The sequence below is a fragment of the Calypte anna genome, chromosome Z (genome assembly GCF_003957555.1).
Source record: "Calypte anna isolate BGI_N300 chromosome Z, bCalAnn1_v1.p, whole genome shotgun sequence".
Lineage (NCBI taxonomy): Eukaryota > Metazoa > Chordata > Aves > Apodiformes > Trochilidae > Calypte > Calypte anna.
The window spans coordinates 60,024,901-60,043,399 of NC_044274.1; the positions used below are offsets into that span (position 1 = coordinate 60,024,901).

At 44.0% G+C, this 18,499-nt stretch overlaps 1 protein-coding gene across 2 annotated transcripts in view; it reads left to right on the top strand.

Moving 5' to 3' along the window:
* The window catches only part of TDRD7 (tudor domain containing 7), a 41,527-nt gene that overhangs the window by 7,782 nt on the left and 15,246 nt on the right, over positions 1 to 18,499 (top strand). For both annotated transcript variants that reach the window (XM_030467703.1, XM_030467702.1), the window contains 4 exons: positions 1,066 to 1,207; positions 2,111 to 2,324; positions 5,421 to 5,506; positions 7,693 to 7,886. In XM_030467703.1, the coding sequence (XP_030323563.1) occupies positions 1,066 to 1,207; positions 2,111 to 2,324; positions 5,421 to 5,506; positions 7,693 to 7,886 (636 nt within the window). The remainder of the gene's footprint in view (positions 1 to 1,065; positions 1,208 to 2,110; positions 2,325 to 5,420; positions 5,507 to 7,692; positions 7,887 to 18,499) is intronic.

Genomic DNA, 18,499 nt, shown 5'->3' on the forward strand with positions numbered 1-18,499 from the left:
GGTCAGGAGCTCGTTGGCTGGGAGAGCTGTCCCTCAGGAGAGGCCCTTCCTCCAGTGGCTGGATGTTGAGCCAGCCTATTGCAAATGCTGGATGTGCAGTGGAGGGGAAAGAGGAGGGGGAGGATGAGTTGGAGTGCTGCTGGAGGCCAAGAGTCTTGTTGTAGTATTGTCCCCCCTTGCCCACGTGGAGTGTTTGAGTCAGCCTGAGGGACTGAGGAGAGCTCTCAAGCTATTGCTGCTTCACAATCACTTCCTGTTCTGTCTTGGCCCTTGGTTTTTCTGCTTTGCTTGTTACTCCTCACTTGTGAGAAAAGATCCTTTCTGTGGCTGTTGTTTGCAAAATTCTGGAGGTGCTTGACAAGTCCCTGAGTTTCTTCTGCCCCACACTTGTGCTAAGTTGTCAATTCCCCATGCTTGATGGGAGCTATGAAGGTATCAGTGCTGTATGTGAGGGTCCCTTTTTCAGCCTAGGCTGGACTGTCATCTGTATCAAGTGTGGAGTTTTGCAGCACAGGCTTTGGCCTGCTCTCTGTTCTGTCTAGATCTTGTTGGATGTCAGCACAGCCTTCTGGTATATCAGCCATCCTTCCCAGTTTCATATCATCAGCAAACTTGCTGAGAGTACACTCTACTCCCTTGTCCAGGTCATTGATGAAGATATTGAACAAAACTGGACTGTAGCCATTGGGTGGTTCTACCTGTTCAGACATGAGGAGTACCTTGGGAGTCTGCTCTGTTTGGGACAGGAAAGTGCATGGCAGTGTTGTAAAGCCAGATGATGGGCCTGGGGGGTGGGAGTTAGAAACTAAGCTGTTGCCTGGTGTGGCCCAGCCTCATGTGGGAAGGTGATGGAGAGACCTTGTTTGGCCTAGCTGCCTGCTTTGCTAACTTCTGTAAAAGAAGAGGGAGGTCTCCAAGGTCTGTCTAATGCTGAAGCTTTTGCTGAAGGGTCTGCAGGTCCACATGATGAAGCAGCACAGCAGTTACAGGCATGGAAACAGTTGCAAGTGAATGATCTGGGCCCTCACTGACTGTTTTTCCCCGTTTCCTTCCTATTCCAAACAGGTGGTTTGCCATGCTGTGACTTGCAATGAGACTGCACCAATTGCTCAGCTGGTAGCCCGGCAAAGGAGTTCCAAAAGGAAAATGGGACGGCAAGTGAACTGCCAAATGAGATTGAAGAATACATCTCCAGTAACATTAACAGGTAAGCCATAGGCAGCTGTGGATACACTGCTTTTGTGAAAGAACTGTGCAGCTGCTGGAGCAAAAGTCTTAGCTTATGCTTGCAGGCCATGGTCACTGAGGAAACCCTTGTCAAGCACATATATGAGATGAGAGTGATCATAGAATGGTTTGGGTTAGAAGGGACCTTAAAGGTCATTTAATTCCAACTACCCTGCACAGGTGTGGATACCTCCCACTAAACCAGACTGCTCAAAATTCTGTCCATCCTGCCCTTGAACAGTTCCAGGGATGGGCATCCGTAACTGCCGTGGGCAACCAGTTCCAGTGTCTCATAGCCCTCTCAGTGAAAAATTTCTTCCTGATGTCTAAGCAAAATCTACCCTCTTCCAGATTAAAGCCATTACCCATTATTCTTTCATTACATGCCCTTGTAAAATGTCTCTCCAACTTTGCTGTAAGCCCCTTTCAGTGAGGGGAAGGCTGTGTCAGGTCTCCCCAAAGTCTTGAAAAAAAAAAGCTCTTGAAAGATGCTTTGCATCACTTCCAAGTCCCTGTGCTTCTGTGAGAAATCTGCTTGAGATGCAGGCAAGTATGTGGCAATGAGCCTGCTCATTCTTTGATGCTGACCTTGGCTCATTGTGGCATGGCAGTGATGAGCCATGCCCTCGGAATAAGAGGAAGCCTCTGCAGCATCAGCTGTGGCTGTTGACTTCTGTTGCTGCTACAATTGCCTTGTGGCCATGTCACTGGGCCAAGCCATGATGCGGTAGCAGAGAGAGCCATGCCTGTGGCTGAGAATGTCCTTCTTAACTGTCTTTGGAAAAGTATGGACTGCGTAGAAAGAGTTACCTGCTGTGCTTGAAGTCCCTTTAGGCTGGGTGGAGGAGAGCAGTACTCACAGCTACATCTGCAAACTCTCTAGGAAAGCCCAAAGGAAATTTGCGTCAGCCCAAGACTTTGAGCATGCCAGAAGAAGGCAGCAAGAGGCCTGTTCCTCACACGCCACGAGGCAGAGGAGTGGCGTGTGGCATGGTAAAACCCACTCTGGAGAGTGCCCGGTCTGCCTTGCCTCCAGCTGCTGGGAGTGGACCATCTAAAGAAGTTCCCATGCAGAGGCACGTCACCGTGGTGAACAGGTCAGCGTGGGGTGTGTGTGTATGTATACATGGGGTGAAATGAGTGTAATGGACCATGGATGGTGGCGTGCCAGCAGGGCATTTTGGGATGTGGGAATCCAGGCTCCTGCTTTGCAGAAGGTGAAGTTTAAGATGTGGGTCAGTGGCCAGGAGGGAGGCAGGTGACGCTTTGGCTCTTTGGATGCTGATGCAGGTAGCCCCTGCTCTTGGCCCACCTCCATGTCTCCTGGGCAGAAATGTGGCCAAAGGTGCCCCAGGCAGGGAGTGCATGGATGTCACTGTTTGCCAGGCCCGGCAGGAGCAGTCGTGGCCATGGGGACAGAAAGCAGGAGGTTTGTGTGCAGGTGTGCAGGGGATGCTGCATCCAGGGTCACGGCTGTCTGCAGGGGCTGCTCTTTACCTCGTGCCTGATTCTGCGTTGCAGCATGAGTATTTGTGGCCCTTCTGAGGGTGCTGGGGCCCCGCAACTGCCCGGGCGTGTTTGGGTGAAGTGAGAGGAGCTGCAGTTTTGCTGGGTTAGCAGTCCATGATGGTTTTCATCCCCCCTGAGCCTCTCTAATCCCGGTGCCTTGCCCAACTGCTGCCCCATCATTTCTCTTTCTGTGTTGTTTTTGGGCGCCCTGGGCCATCAGCTGATGGTGTGGAGAAAGCCTTTGCTGTTCCCTCATTGTGGCTACACTAAGCCTGCTGGAGCTGTGATTGTGGTGGTAATCCCCTGCGGGTCACCAGGAGGGGTTAGAAGTCAGCCCTGCAGTGAATGGCAATGGCAGCGAGGTGCCGCTTCCACGGCAGAGAGCGGAGTGACAGCTTAATCCTGCCATGGTGCCAGATCTTTCTGGAAGGGCCAGAGCGAGCAGGCGAGTCCTGTCACAGTCACCTGCATGGGTCCTGTGTGCATCAGGTGTTGGGGTGCCAGAGAGGAGGGGAGGGCAGGGGAAGGTAGGGGAGGGTGCACCCAGTGCAGGTGTGGGAGCAGCAGCCACTGCAGCTTTTGTGCCCGGGAGTGGTGTTTGGGTGAGGGCTGATGGCACTGCCTCGTCAGCCCTTGCTGCTCTGCCAAGTGTCCTTCGCCATGTCAGTGCTCTTTGGGAAGTTCCCCAGAGTAGTGGTGCTGGTGGAGCAGGCAGGTGCCCTGGGGAAGGGGAGGCATGCTTGGGGCTGCCCAGGTGGCTCTGCTGGGGCTTTGCTGTGGTGCAGGGCTCCTCTCAAGGGCTGCAGACACTCTGTGTGTCCATGGGCTGTCGGGCTGTGGCTGTAGCAGCAGCTGTTTGGATGGAGCCAGGCAGAAGTTTGGAGGAGTTAGGAGGCAGGTGGTGGTTGTGGCAGGAGCTAGAGGCTGTGAAGCTGAGGCAGGAGCAGCAGGGAAGGCAGAGGAGGTGACATTGCCTGTGTGAGGAGCTGAAGGTTTGGAGGCAGAGACCAAGGAAGAGAGATGTGATGGTGCAGCAGGTGAGGGGAGTGAGGCCACGGCCCCAGCAGGAGCGGGGAGTCTCAAGCTGGGCCCCTCTGTCAGCTCCACAGCTCATATGGCCATGAACGTGGGCTGAGCCAACCCCTCCTGTGCTGTGGAGCGAGAAGCCTGGAGCTGCATTGGAAGTCAGAATTTGGAAGTGTCCAAAAAGACCTGGTCTTTTTGTGGGATCTGTTGTAACAATGTGTAACAGTTTCCTCTCTGAAGTCCTCTGTCACAGAAAGGACATAAATGTCACGTTTGCAGGTGTTATCTTCTGAGATCACTCAGAGCAACCTCTTACGCTTGTACTAGGAATACATGCAGCACACTGAGCTCCTGGCAGTGAAGAGGTCACAGCAGTGTGTAGCTCACCAAGGCTGTTTGGGAAGCAATCAGCTGTGGAATACTTACAGCAAGCGAAGTGGAAGAAAACTTGGGGAAAAAAGTGTTTAAAGACCAGGATCAAGCACCTCCCAAAGACAAAAACTCAAGGCAGAACTGCTGTGGAGCAGTCAGTGTGGCAAATGCACCAAAACAGCTCTCCACAGAAGTATGGCAGGTTGCTAGGTACACCCAACATCTCCAAACCACAGTACCACACACATATGCTGAGCAGGCTCTGCAGATGGCCTCTGCCCAAAGACCCAGTAAGCAAAATGGCCACCTCTGGAGTACAGGGCCAACTCTGGAGGCAACCACAAACTTCACCATCCATGGAAACACCAAGGGGGTTATTCCCAGCTTTACTCATTCTCTCAGAAGGTTGGATGGGGATCAAGTATGATACTGAGGCTGGTAACAACAGGAAGACCAATACCTATGTGCTAGGAAGGTAGCCCTATGTGCTTCCACACTGACCTTTAATTTGAGTAGATGAACAAACCAGAAGGAGGCCATTCACATTCACATTTCTTTTAAGGAGCATTTTTACAAGACTTAACATGAACTTGTCTCCCTTGATTTTTGCTATCCCACTAAGATGAAACTACTGCTCCTCCATCAGCTATGAGGCGTCACTTGTGCCAGAAATAATACTTTTGTTCTGGGTAATGTTCCACAGAATTAGCAGTGAGGATTGTCACTGCCCAGCACAGCATTTTGCAAAGCAGGAAAGGCATGCTCAGAAGTGCTGAGCAGCAGATCAGCTACAACCACATGTGTGAAACAAGTGGGACAATATTTAAGAAGCACAAAGGCAAAGTCACCTATATGAAATCCAAACACACTTTCACTCCTTGTTCCTGGGTGTCTGGAATGACTCTTCCAATATTCCACCTGCATCACAGGAAAACACCTTTACCTTCAGGGCAAAGCAGAGGTCCCTACATAAAGCAGCAGCACAGTCTATTCTTTGAAGGAGTGCTGTGACAGACCATACAAATCCTACAAGAAACCCAGGATCACAACTCCCTATACATGTATTGAACAGTGCTTGAAGAAAGCAGATTCAAGAGACTAATCCCTGTCTTGTTAGTGCTTATCATGTTGCCTCCCAAGCATGGACATTTTGAGTACGAAGGTTTTGCAGGGTGCCTGACAGAGTATGCAAAATAAATATTATTGTATTTATGGGTTTTTTAAACAAAATTAATGCTACTCGGAGCCAAGAGAATGACTTAATGCAATTTTCTTTACAACTTTAGGTCTGAGAAGAGACTAACTGTCCCATCACGGTTTCAAAAAGAGTTGCAAGTTCACCTTTCCAGAAGCTCTTCCATAGATTCAAATGGTATGTTTGCCCATTAAGAATTTTTTTGCCTGTTCACATTAGATAGAGTTTCATCTTAATAAAAGTCCATCTTAATGCTTGTTTTGATTGAAGATAGGTGTGCCTGAGAAACCATGTTCTGAGAGTTAACCTTCTCACTCTGATTTCATGGTGTTGGGTAAACGTGTGTGTTTGCTTGTCTGCCTCTCTGTCTTCTAGGAAAATCCTTGTGTAGAAAGGGTCAAAGCCCACCATAGAGTAGCTTGGAAACAGGAGTATGCTCAGCTTCACTACCAGGGCAAGAATCTGGCATAGAAGAGTTGAAACCCCAACTCTCAGGATTGAGAAGCACATTAATTTAGTTGTCAAAAAATACCCTTCTGTGTGCCTGGATCCCAGCAGTTGTGCAATTAATGTGCTTGCCAAATGATGGTTGCTGTCTCTGAGAGCTCTGTGAAGCTTCAGCTCTGGTAGCAAATACACCCCTGCAAAGGGAGGAGAGGAGTAAAGACGAGGAGGCAGGAAAGTTACTGTGAGACTCCAGCTGATATTATCTGCCTTGCTCCCACGCACAATGTATAAAGCTCTCCAAAGTAGCCTATTGGTTGCTGTCTCTTTCCCTACTCTGCTGTAGGACTTTTTTCAGTGCAGTAGCATGGAAAGGCTGTGTGCTGGGTTCAGAGTTTTCCTCAGATCTTATCTTAGAATAAAGGCAAATCGTTGTTCTGTTTCATACATCTGTGTTGTGGTTTAGGCACAGCCGGTACCAACCCGGCCTCTGCCTGCTCACCCCCACCCCACTGTGGGACAGGGAGGGGTAAATCCACCTTAAGGTTCATTAATCAAGGACAAGGACAGGGAGGTTTGCGTTCACCAATTATGGTAGCAGGCAAAAACCAGACAGGTTCAGCTTGGGAAGGAAAAAAAACTCATTTAATCTGCAATGAGAAAGAAAACATGTCCGGATCTTAATACCTTCTACCCCCTCTCCTCTCTCCCCAGGCCCGGGTCGCTTCACTGCTGCCTCCCCCTCAGGGCACAGGGGACAGGCAGGGGGGGTTCAGGGTCAGTTCCCCACATGATGTTTCTGCTGCTTTTTCCTCCTCAGGGGGAGGACTCCTCACAACCTTTCCCTGCTGCAACGCGGGGTCCTTCTCATGGGAGAGAGTCCTTCAGGAACCCCTCTGACATGAGTCCCTCCCATGGGGTGCAGTCCCTCAGGAACTGCTCCAGCCCGGGCTGCCCACAGGGTCTCGGCTGCTTCAGGAGCAGTCACCTCCCCTGACACCGGGTCCTCCATGGCTTCAGAGCCCCATCTGCCCTTCTCAGCAATCCTGCACAGGCTGCTTCTTCAAGTTGGCCCACCTGTGACACTTCAGGGGCTAAAAATCTACATGTACTCCACCATAATCCTTTGGAGACTGCTCCACCATGCTGCTCCATGGGCTGCAGGGACACAGCTGCCATCTCACCACAGACTGTGGGAAAATCTCTGCTCAGCACCTTTGCCCCTCCTGCTTCTCTGACCTTGGTGTCTTTCCTCTGGCATTTCTGTCTCACTTCATCCTCTGCTCTGCAGGTTCTTTTCTTATATTTTTGCTATTTCATTTTCCCCTGAACATGTTACTCACAGAGGCAGATCCAGCTTGGCCTTGGGCAGAGGCAGGGCAGGGACTGGAACAAGGGGAGCTTCCAGCAGCTTCTCACAGCAGCCACCCCTGTGGCCCACCAGCTTCCAAAACACCACTGCACAAGACAGTCTGTCTGGATTCAGAACACCCTTGGGTGTTTTGCTGTATCTTTGCTGGCTTTATGTGTGTACTTATAAAGAAATTATCTTGTGCCCTCCTGGGATGCTGCCTCAGTGCAGCCTCTCAGCAACAGTGTGGCTGAGGGTTCTGTAACCTCTTCCATGATGCCTTCAGAAGAGGTCTTTAGCCACTTGTTATGAAAATAACTACCATGACTGAAAATTCAGGTTCAGGCCAATTACTAAATGTATGAGATTTCTGTAGCTCTTTCCAATAGAAAGTGACTGAAACAGCCACACTGGGCATTTGAGCTGCATTTTAGTTGGTGTTACATTGGTAGCTCCCATGTTTAATTTTTAAGTAGGTAGGTAATAATCTGTCTTTCTGCTGATAAGACTATGTTTACCTCAAGGCTGTATTTTTGTTCAGCAGATAACTTGAATACATCTGTTGCAGAGACACATACAGTTGCCTCTGGCCCTCCTGCTGCTCATGGCAGTGAAGTTCAAAGTCGCATTAAGGAAATCCTGAGCAAGTGGAGCAGTGGCATCTGGGTGTCAAAGATGCCACAGATCTACCGGGAAATGTACAGGGAGGAGCTTAGCACAGCAGTGCTCCATCAGCTTGAGAACTGGCCTCATGTGTGCACAGTAAGTATTGAATGTAATTTCTGTGAAAGATGCCAGTATCCTACAGATTTCTGAGTGTTCTTTAGCCAAATGCTATTTTCTGTTGTCCTGTGTTTCCTTTCACATTCTGTAGCAGTGAAGAAAAAAAAAAAAGCAAAAGAAAAAAATTAACAATACCCTTCTCCTCTTCCCAAATCATAGCAATGTGTTTGAGACTGTATCAAAAAAAAATCAGTGTTGACTGGACTAGCATTGTTTTGGAGAAGAAAGGTCAGTCTCTGTGGCCTCCTGAGGCAAGTGCTCTGGGTTGCTGAGCTGCCTGCAACACTATAACCCAAACAGCAGTTGATGTTGCTTGCTTTCCATGCCATGTTTTTGTTTTTGTTTTTTACCACTGCACTTTATATGTTTTCTTGTCAGGGGGTTTGTCTCCTCTTAAATTTATAAGCTACCAGCAAATCCTGTGTGAACACTCTTAAATCTGTCTGTACTTACTGTCTTTCTATAGACTTGCCACGAGTCCTTTCTTGCATCTTAAGTCAAGATTTATAAAACTTTGCTGTGTGAGTTAGGCTTAAGAGACCATAACAGATGAAAGTGATAATGCTGGGGAGGGAGATTATGGATCCACACTTTCCTGTTGCTCTCCTCATGGTGCCTGTTACCTTTGTCCTTTGTGTTAGGTGCTGGTATCAGGCTGAGCCTCTGGTTTTGGGGTACCATGGGAGTTGCCATCATCACTGGGTTGAGTCTTCGATTGCTGTGATTTTATCTCTTCTTCTGCAGTCATAGTTTATGTGAGGTTGTCCTGGTTTGGGCCAGGATAAAGGTAATTTTCTGTCTTGTACTTTTTCTTTCATCTAAGTCTCTTGTAAGTAGCTGCACTTGCTGAAATTAACAGCAAGTTTCTCAGACAGTGTCTGCTCCTAGGACTAAACTTGATGTTTACAGTTACAGCTAGAGATTGGTATGGAGAACCAAGAACACTGCTCAGCTCTGAGGAACATTTTGCCCACTGGAAGGAAAGAAGGAGTAAAGAGGTCACACCTGCAACCCTCCTTAGGGAGGAACAGACAAGATAGGTGGCCAAAACTGACCAAACAGAGTATTCCATCCCATACATGTCTTACTCAGTATGTCTTACTCAGACTCATGTCTTACTCAGTCTTACTCAGTTCATCTGCCTGTGTTCCTGATCCATGCCAGCCTGAATCTGTGTGTTCCTGCCTCCAGCTACCAACTGCTGCTGACTCCAGGAGTCCAGCCTGGACTTTCCCAGGGCTGCCCTGCAGCCTTGTTTGTGGTGTGAGAGTTATAGGGTGTAAGGGGTGAGGAACATGGTATATCAATTTTCCTGTATATTTGCATATATTTAGTAATTTTTCCTTATTGTCATTACTGTTCCATTAAAGCTGTGTAGTTTAGTTTCCATCCCCTGAATCTCTCTCCCTTATTCTCTCTCCTTCCTTTATCTGGGAGAGGAAGACAAGTAATAGAGAGCATCTGGCATTCAGTTTGATTGCTAGGCCAGTGTTAAACCATGACAGAGGTATAATGCAACTCTGCATCAAAGCTTTGTCTGATTTTGCTTTAACCAGGCCAGTCATGTCAATGAACACTTTCAACTTCATCATCATCTGTCAGACTTTGACACCAGAGGGTATTGAAGTAATGAGAATATCTATGTGAAGTGGCTTCTCATGTACACACTAAGTAGTTTCTTATGTAAATGCAATGAAAAATGTTTCACTGAGACTAAATAGTGGTTCTTCAGGAGTCACATCATTCGCTGCCTGTACAGTATTCTAACACATAAATTTATTAGTGACATTTTAGTACAGACATTAGTAACATGTTCAGATAGCAGCAATTTGCTTTAATGTTTGATTATGAGTTCCCCTCTTATTCACAGAGCAAGTTTTTGTGAGTTGATTAATGCAGCAAATTTTAGTCTTCTTAGCTAATATTGTAGACAAAATGTTACTTTTCATCCAGGATCTTTGATCTGTGTTCATTGTCCATTTGCTTGTTATCTGTTGAGTCTGTTCTTTCTAACAAGCAAATAAGGTCATTTTAGCATTAATAATCCATAATTAAATCTGTGGAAACCTTGAAATGCAGCAGGCACAGTGCCACAGCAATCAGAACTATCAAGTTATCTTGGCACAGTCAGTCTTATTGTAGAGCACTGTTAATGAGCCTGCAAAGCCCATCTCAGTTTACTGACTTATGTAAGCCATTGTCAGGGGTTTCACATGGAGAAGTTTGAACTGGGACTCAGGCCTCCTCATGTGAAGGCTACCGTACATATCTTAAATATAATCAGCGTTTATTCCTGGTTCAAACAAGTTGTCTGCAGGGTACAGTTCTGTAGATCCTTTGAAAGGTCAGAGGACAGACTGTACTCCTCAGTATCAGTAAAGATGCATCACTGATTTCTGAATTATTTCTGCCTTGTAGGGTACTTACATTGCCAGTGTCAACCAGACTCAGAAGAAATACCTGCTGTTTCTCTCAGTACCTTCTTAAAGAGACTGCAAATATTCTCAACGAATGCATACTGATCAGTAGTAGGCTAGTTACAATAAGTATTGTAAATATTGTAAATATTGTAAATATATACAATATTGCTAGCAAGCAATAAATCTCTTAATATGTTTCCAGCAGCTCCAGGATCATCATTTGAGGACCCTGCTGTGCATGGAGCTGCTTCTGAAAAAGTCAGATCCCTAAACTTTTCTCTGAAAGGAATGAATTTCATTTTTGACTTCTGGGAAATGACAATGTCTGTGTTTAGGTTACAAACACCAGTAATGGTAACTGTTCCTATCTAGTGAGCTGAAGCATGCAAGTTGCAGCTTGACAATCTTGTTTTCAGACTTCACACATCAGGCAAGAGGTGAATCCTCAACAAAGGATTGAAGCTGAAGTTGTTCTCTATTTATCTGTTACCTCTCAATGTTAGCTGACTGGAGCATTTTGCTTGTAGCGACAGATTTTGCACAGCTACATACAGAAGTACAAAGTAACTATGCAGTGGATAGCACTCAAAGATTATAGCCAAGCCTTAATGAGCAGTTGGGCTGAGAATAAATAAATTCACCAGCCTTGTATAATATCCAGAAATTCTTTGGTGTTCAGGCAGGCTTTAATCAGAAAAAGAAAGAGCTTCAACAACTATTTTGGTAAGATAGTGTTGCTTAAGTGCCTGCTTCTGTCTGCAGCAAGACTAGTGTTTTGAAAAAAGTGGTGACCCTTCCACCTTCATTTTTTTCTATCAGAATTTTATACCTTTTTGGTCAATGAATTAGTGTATTGTTGAGCAGTTAGTGATCCATGTTTTAGCCATCCTATCCCAGTCTAATTTCTTATCTTTCCACTGGGATGAATGTTGATCTCTGAGTGAGAGGGCATTGCAGCAGAGGTGTGAAAGTGAGAGGGATATAAACTTATAAGCAAATGAGTTTTGGTTTTCTTGGTAGTTGCAAATAACACAAAAGTAATAATAAATTTACTTTTGGTATTGGCAATATGTCTGCTGGTTCCCTTTGCAGTCTAATTATAAGCCTCCTTACTGAGTGGCATTTATGTTGAAAAGACTTCTTCCTTTCACATTCTCATCTCTCATTAATTACTCAAATTTCCAGATTTCTATAAGATTTTAGAGAATTAGGAAGTCCTAGGACATTAGGGAGTGTCCTTGCATGGATGTGTAACTAATTAAAAACCTGTAAATGTTGAAAGGCTGAAATGGTTGACTTGCAGAAAGGCAGGAAGTCATGATGGATTTCCACTTTCCACCACAGGCACACTTGAACACACGCTACTCAGGATTGTAGTAAGTCAGTTGTTAGAGGATGGAAAACAGATTGAGCTGGCTAATAATAAAGGGTTGTTCAGGGCTATGAAGACCAGGAATCTCTGAAGAAGTATGGAACTTCCTAATAATAGGTTGCTGGCCCAAAAATTTCAACTGAGACTCAGCTACAGCAATGGACAGGAAGGTTTCTGTCATTACATTAAAAAATGTTTTTTTCCTGTGTGGACTGTTAGGCTTAGAAAAAGAGATCTTGGCATTTGTAATAACTCCATGAAAGTGCTGGTTCAATAGGAAAAAATGCAAATTACAAGGAGTACTTGAAACTGAAGAGAATAAAAAATAATGTTTCCATTGGAAATGACCTACCAACAACCCTCTAATCCATCTGTCTGAGCCCTTCAGGACCAACCAAAAATTATAGCATATTATTAAGGACATTGTGCAAATGTCTCTTGCATACTGACAAGCTTTGGACTTTGAGCACCTCTCTAGGAAGCCCATGTCAGTGTTTAACCATGTTCTTCATAAATAAATGCTTCCTAATGTCAAGTCTGAACCTCTTCTGACAGACTTTCTCTATTCACAAATAACAGGTGTAGGAGGGCATCTTTCCTAGTTGGTTCACTGTACTTGTGACAAGAAGTTACCTTCTTCAAACTTTAAGGATTTCCCAGACTTCCTTATCATAGCAACATGGCATTCCCAGCTGATATCTGGGAATTTGAAAGACCAGAGAGGCATTTTCCCCATCAGGACAGATTGATGCTGACAGGCCCCAGCATACCCTGTGCCTTGGAAGTTCTTCCATGGTTATAAAACACTTAAGTTTTGATGGAGACACCAGTCCTGGAGCCAGGTTGTATCTTGAGCTAGTCTGTTTCTTCTGAAGTTTCTGCCTGTTACTGGAAGAATTTAGAAAAATACTAACTATGCTCCTGAATTTTTTTGCATTCTTATTAGGGCCCTGTCACCTCTTTTGATTGACCTTAGACATTTTGTTGCAACATCATTAGTTGATGTTGACATGAAAGAGCAGGAGTGGATGATAGTCTGAATGCTGTACTAAGCTATTTGGTCACCTGGTGAAACCTTTTATTCAGGCCCCAGGGAGGCATCAGGCTTCCCTGGAAAGTCAGCCTTGTCTCTGTTCTCATGAACAGAGAACAAAATAGAGACCACCACCTGGAAATATGTTCTGTAAGTACGTGGCAAAATTAGGTGTGGTTCTCTCATCTCCATCCACAAAATACACAAAAAATCATGGAGAGACCAAGTGGAGTGTAAGGGTGATTCAGAAGGTTGAGAGGTAAGTAATAGATTGTGTAAGAGCAACAAATAAATTACATATTTACGTGAAGAAAGATGGAGATACAGGCTATAAAATTAAAGACCTGTACAAGGCAAATGGGGAATGATCTTGAATTCAGGAGCAGCTGCATACCTTGGCTCATCAGTAGGTGACCCCTGTCATCATGAACTACTTCATTCCAAGGAAGGTGTTCTTGTCTAATAGTGTTTGAATGGAGTATCCAAAATGGGAAGAAGAGGTATTACTACATTTATCTTATCCCCTGGTTTTTTTCCTGGGCACCTGGTGTTGTCAGAGTATGTCAGGCTCTAACACTTCTAACACACTGGTTCATACTGCCTGTAGGTGACTGTTACACAGCTGATCCTTTCCAGCCAGTCTTGGTCCTGGCTGCTTTCTAGCAGGGGCCTTTTTTCATGCTTATACATCAATCTGAGAAGATGACAAAATATGTCAGTCCCTATGTTGTTTGTTAGGTGAAGCTGCCTTGTATCATCTTTTTCTCTACTTGTCTTCCGTAATTCATTGATACATCTAGAGCAAATAGTTTGCAACCTTTTAATTGACAGAAAGCAGAGATGCATTCTTCTGGACTTGTTTCTGGGGTTACTGGTGGTTGTTTTGTGGCGGTTTTTGGGTTTTTTTTTTCTGTAGTAAGGGCTGCCTTAGTACTTCTAACTGTTTATTGAAGGAGCTGATAGAAAAATGGCACTAGCATTCTGAATTTGGGAATTCTAGTTGTGATGGAAAAGACATGTTTTCAACAGTTCTATAACAAATACAGAATCATAGAACAGTTTGGTTTTAAAGATCCTTAAAGATCATCCAGTTCCAATCCTCCCTTCATGGGCAGGGACATCATCCAGCTTGGCCTTGAACACTTCCAGTAATGGGGTATCCATAACTTACCTGGGCAGCATGTGTCAGTGTCTCACACTAGAAGAATTTCTTCCTAATAGCTAATCTAAGTCTACCATCTCTCAGCCTAAATCAGTTTCCCCTCGTCCTGTCACTACATGCCCTTCTAAAGAGTCCTCCAGCTTTTGGGGTGCCTTTCAGGCCCTCTTTAAGTACTAAAAGGCTGCTGTTTTCTTCTCCAGCTGAACAACCCCAGTTCTCTGAGCCTGTCTCCATAGGAGCAGATGCTTCAGCCCCTGGATCATCTCCATGACTCTCCTCTTGACTTCAAGAGCTCCATGTACTTTTTGTGTTGGGGGCTCTAGAACTGGACACAGGTCTCCAGGTGGGGTCTCACAACAGCAAAGTAGAGGGGAAAATACCTTCTCTTGATGCATCCCAGGATACAGTTGGCTTTCTGTGCCTTTTTTTGTAAAACTTCCTACTGGCTCTGGCTACCTGTCAGTTTAACCATTAACCTGATCTTATCAGAGGTCAATTTCATCTCCAGTAAGCTACCACTAGATTGTTTTTAGATGCTTTTGAATAAACGTATGGCTAAAGAATATGTAATATTTGAACATATTCTTTAGTGAGCTTTGGTATTGTATTGGCTGACACTGTGAAAATGTATCTCAGACTAGAGAACATTTGCTTGTTTCTTTTTACTCCAAGAGGAGGTTTTACACATTGAATTAAAGATTAATTTCTAATCTTCATCTCTCACATCTGGGATGGTGCTGAGCAGATTTTTTGTCGAGTTTTTTTGATTGTTTGTTTTTTCTTTGTTTGCTTTTGAGCACTCTCTGAGGATCAGTTTGATGCCAAGAATCATGAAGTCAGACTTTTTCTGTTTGTCACATATGATGTAACTCTTGTCACTAACATTGAATGCCAGCTTCCACTGCATGTTTTGTTTTGGTACCTTGAGGAAGAATGACAGAGAATAGCTGTGTATGTTAGTTGTGAATGTAAACTTGAAAGTGAAGGATGCTTTCTTGGACTGGAGATTCTCATTTTAAGGAGGTGTTTTCCGACTGCCTTCCTGTAAGGTATTGATGTTCTAGAAGTTTGCCAGTGTATCTGCTCATTGATCATCACTGCTCACACAATTAAGCAAGATGTGGTGTTATCTTGGTCATTTTGAGCATTGCAAAGTAGATACTTTCTTCAGTTTGTATATATATATATATGTATATTTAGATACTATATATTTGTATATTTATACTCAGATACATATAAATACTCATCTAAATATATCTAAATATATTTAGATACATATGATTTACTTGCATGTTGTTAAGCACACATTTACACAGCTTTTGTTCTAGCAGCACATGCAGGAGCATGTATGCCTTCATCCTCTCCATACGTGTATGTCATGAGAAGCAGATTTGCTCTTCTTTTGTGCTATTCAGTTGTAGTGTCAGTATTTATCTTGGCAGTAATTTTTATTTGAAGCTTTATTATTTTGGGCTCCAGATTTTAATTTTTAGAGCTCCCTCTTTTACTCAGGCCCAAGACAAACATGTTTTTCTTCCGTGTAGAGTGACTTCAGTCTGTGTTGCCCTGATAATGCATTTTGACAGCTGTTGCCTCTGCTTTGTGCTCTCTAATGGAGGGGTGACAGCAGGCATTGTTGTGTTTGCAAACCAGGCCTACCAGCCACACTAATGGTAAGTACCTCACAGGCAAACATATAGGCTCAGCTGGAAACCAAGCAAGCATGGCTGTTTTGAGGTGCTGCTCCAAATGAAGCTGTTTGCTTGTGATTAAAAGTTTCTGGAGTGTTGTGCATCTTTGCAGGTGTCTTGGCCATAGCACTGTCTGGAGCAGTCTGATGCACCTTGGACATTAACTTCTGTGCAAGAAATAGTAGTCTAATATTGTCCACTTGATCTTACTTGTACTAAAATAAGCTGGAACAACTGACAAATAGTGTTTTGCTGTCTCTAAATTGTTTGCTCAGTCAGCATGTATAGTCCCTTCAAAGCAATGCTTCAATGCCTAGAAAACCTCAGAGTTATTATTGGAGTTAAGTAGCTTAAAGGTCTCTAAGGATCTTCTCTCTTTAGTCTGCTGCCAGTCTTTACTGTATAAGGTTTAATAATCCTGTCAGCTGAAATGTATTAATCTCTGTTGCAACACTAGTTAAAAAGAGCTAGCTAAGAGAAAGGGTGTGTAAAGGTAGACTTCTTAATCCAGCTTCTTTCAGGCTGAGCTGCTATGCATTCCAACACAGCCTTCTCAAACAGGTGGTTGTCCTCATAATTTTCTGGACCTAAAAGTTTCTTTGGCTGTTCATTTAAACTAATTCCTTAATATTGTGCATGGATGCTTGGGACATCCTTATAAATTCCTTTATATTTAGGATGTCATTGCCTGCCAAGGTGTCATGCCCAGACTTTTTCTCTGGACCACTTGAATTACTTTGATCAAGTGTAGGTGGAGCACTACACTTGCAAGGCTTTGAAAAGTGTGTGTTTGTAGTTTTTAACCAAGCTGCATTCTTCATCTGAGCTTCAAGAGGTGCACAATAAGATTATTGATACCAGGGGATGCACATGTAGGGCTGGTTTTGTTTTCATGAATCACTGAAGGCACCCTCAGTCCTAGATTGCATGGCTGCACATATTTTGTCATTGCTTCTATCAAGCTGACTGACAGACATGCTCAAGGACTTGGTGAATGTATCACTGGTATATTGAAGCCCTTTATATGGTTTGTTTATGTTTTATCCTGCAGTCGATACACATTCTTTAGTAAATGAATGTCTATGGGACACTACTTCTCCTCTCCTCTTCCCAGTTGACAGGGAATGTCTACTTGGTTTAGTGAGTATACTTGGAAAAACGTGAGACTTAAAGCTTGACTCATTTGTATGAATCTGAGGAGCTGAGGGTTACTAGGTAGGCTTGTCTGCTTTCTCATGTCTCATTCATGCAGAAAATATTACTACTTTGTTTTTCACTGGTGGTTAATTTTTTTTTTGTATCTGTGAAGACTATTTCCTTTTGTCAACTTGAGGACATGTGGTAGTGTTTATAGAATTTGACCAAGACCTATTTCCAAGACCTGTTTGTTTGATAACTTGATTTAGTACCAGTCTACACAATGTAATGTGCAGCAGATACATGGAAATCTGCTTGTGTAGTAACTCTTGGGTGGCTTTACTGACTCTCTATTCAGATCATCATGTGGCAATTTGAACTGAGTGTGAAGAGGTGTACATGGGAAAAAATATGTGGTTCTTGACATAGCATCAGTTTTTTTCAGTGTATTTTAACTCAATGTTCTTTTATTGGTAATGTTATAATGAGTGACATGTATTATGATTCATGATTAAAAGAATAGAGTCTTAGAATGGTTTGTATTGGAGTGGAGTTTGAAGATCATCTTGTTCCACATGCCCTGTCATGGTCAGGGAAGTCTTTTTCATTGTGCCTGTGTTGTATGTTCTTAATATGTTCCTTGGTGGAACAGCAAGGAGAGACTTTAGGAAGGTTTATAAAGTTCTGATGGATGTGGACAGCAATATCGTAAAGGTAAAAACTGCCCTTGAGTGAGGGGGTATTAATAAAAAACATTATTAGCTATTAATAATTTGAATACTTTGAATTATTCAATGTGTTATTATTATTTAATACCACAAATAATTCAACTGCTCAATTTTTTTTTCACTGTTCTGCTTCTGAAAAAGACTGATGTGGTTGTTGACCCAGGAAACTGATGAGAGTTGTTTCATCTTAGAAATGAACATCAAAGTGGAGTAATATAAACCTCAGTAACTTTCTTTGTTGTGGGGGTTGTTCTTGCTGTGGAACCAATGTGAAAACACTGAGAGCTTTTGTTATCTCAGTTCTACAAAGATATTCCTGCTAAGCTACAGTTAGGTTGAAATGACATAGCTTTAGGGAGTGGAGTTTTGTTGGAATTTTGTCTGCATTTCTCAAATGATTGTGTCTTCAAACCATATGAGATACTTCTACAGACTGGAAAAACATCTGGGTCTGGAGGGAGGCTGTGGGCATGGTTTAAAATGGCCTATTTAAATTTATTATGAAGTTTATCTTGATCCAGAAACTTCTTCCTTAATTTCAGAACTTGTTTAAAGAAAAAGTACTTTCCTGAGGATGACAGCAAATAGCCTGACAGATGCAGTTTCTGAAGAATGCACTCAAATCCCCCTTTCCTCAGTTAACCTGAGACAGAAACTTTGGTTTCTGATACACTTACCTGTGTGGAAGGGGGCTAATATGCAAAAGAACTAAGTATGTGGAGTCTGTTTTCATTGACAGCTGGCTGAACACCAGCTGGCACAGGTGGCCAAGAGGGCCAGTGGCATCCTGGCCTGTATAAGTAATACTGTGGCCAGCAGGACCAGTGAGTTGATCCTGTCCCTGTACTCATCACTGGTGAGGCTGCACGTTGAGTACTGTGTGCAGTTTTGGGCCCCTCACTACAGAAAGGACATTGAGCTACTGGAGCATGTCTGAAGGAGGGCAATGAAGCTGATGAGGGGGCTGGAGCATCTCAGGAGCATCTGAGGGAGCTGGGCTTGTTTAGCCCAGAAAAGGGTGCTGAGAGAAGACCTTATTGCTCTCTACA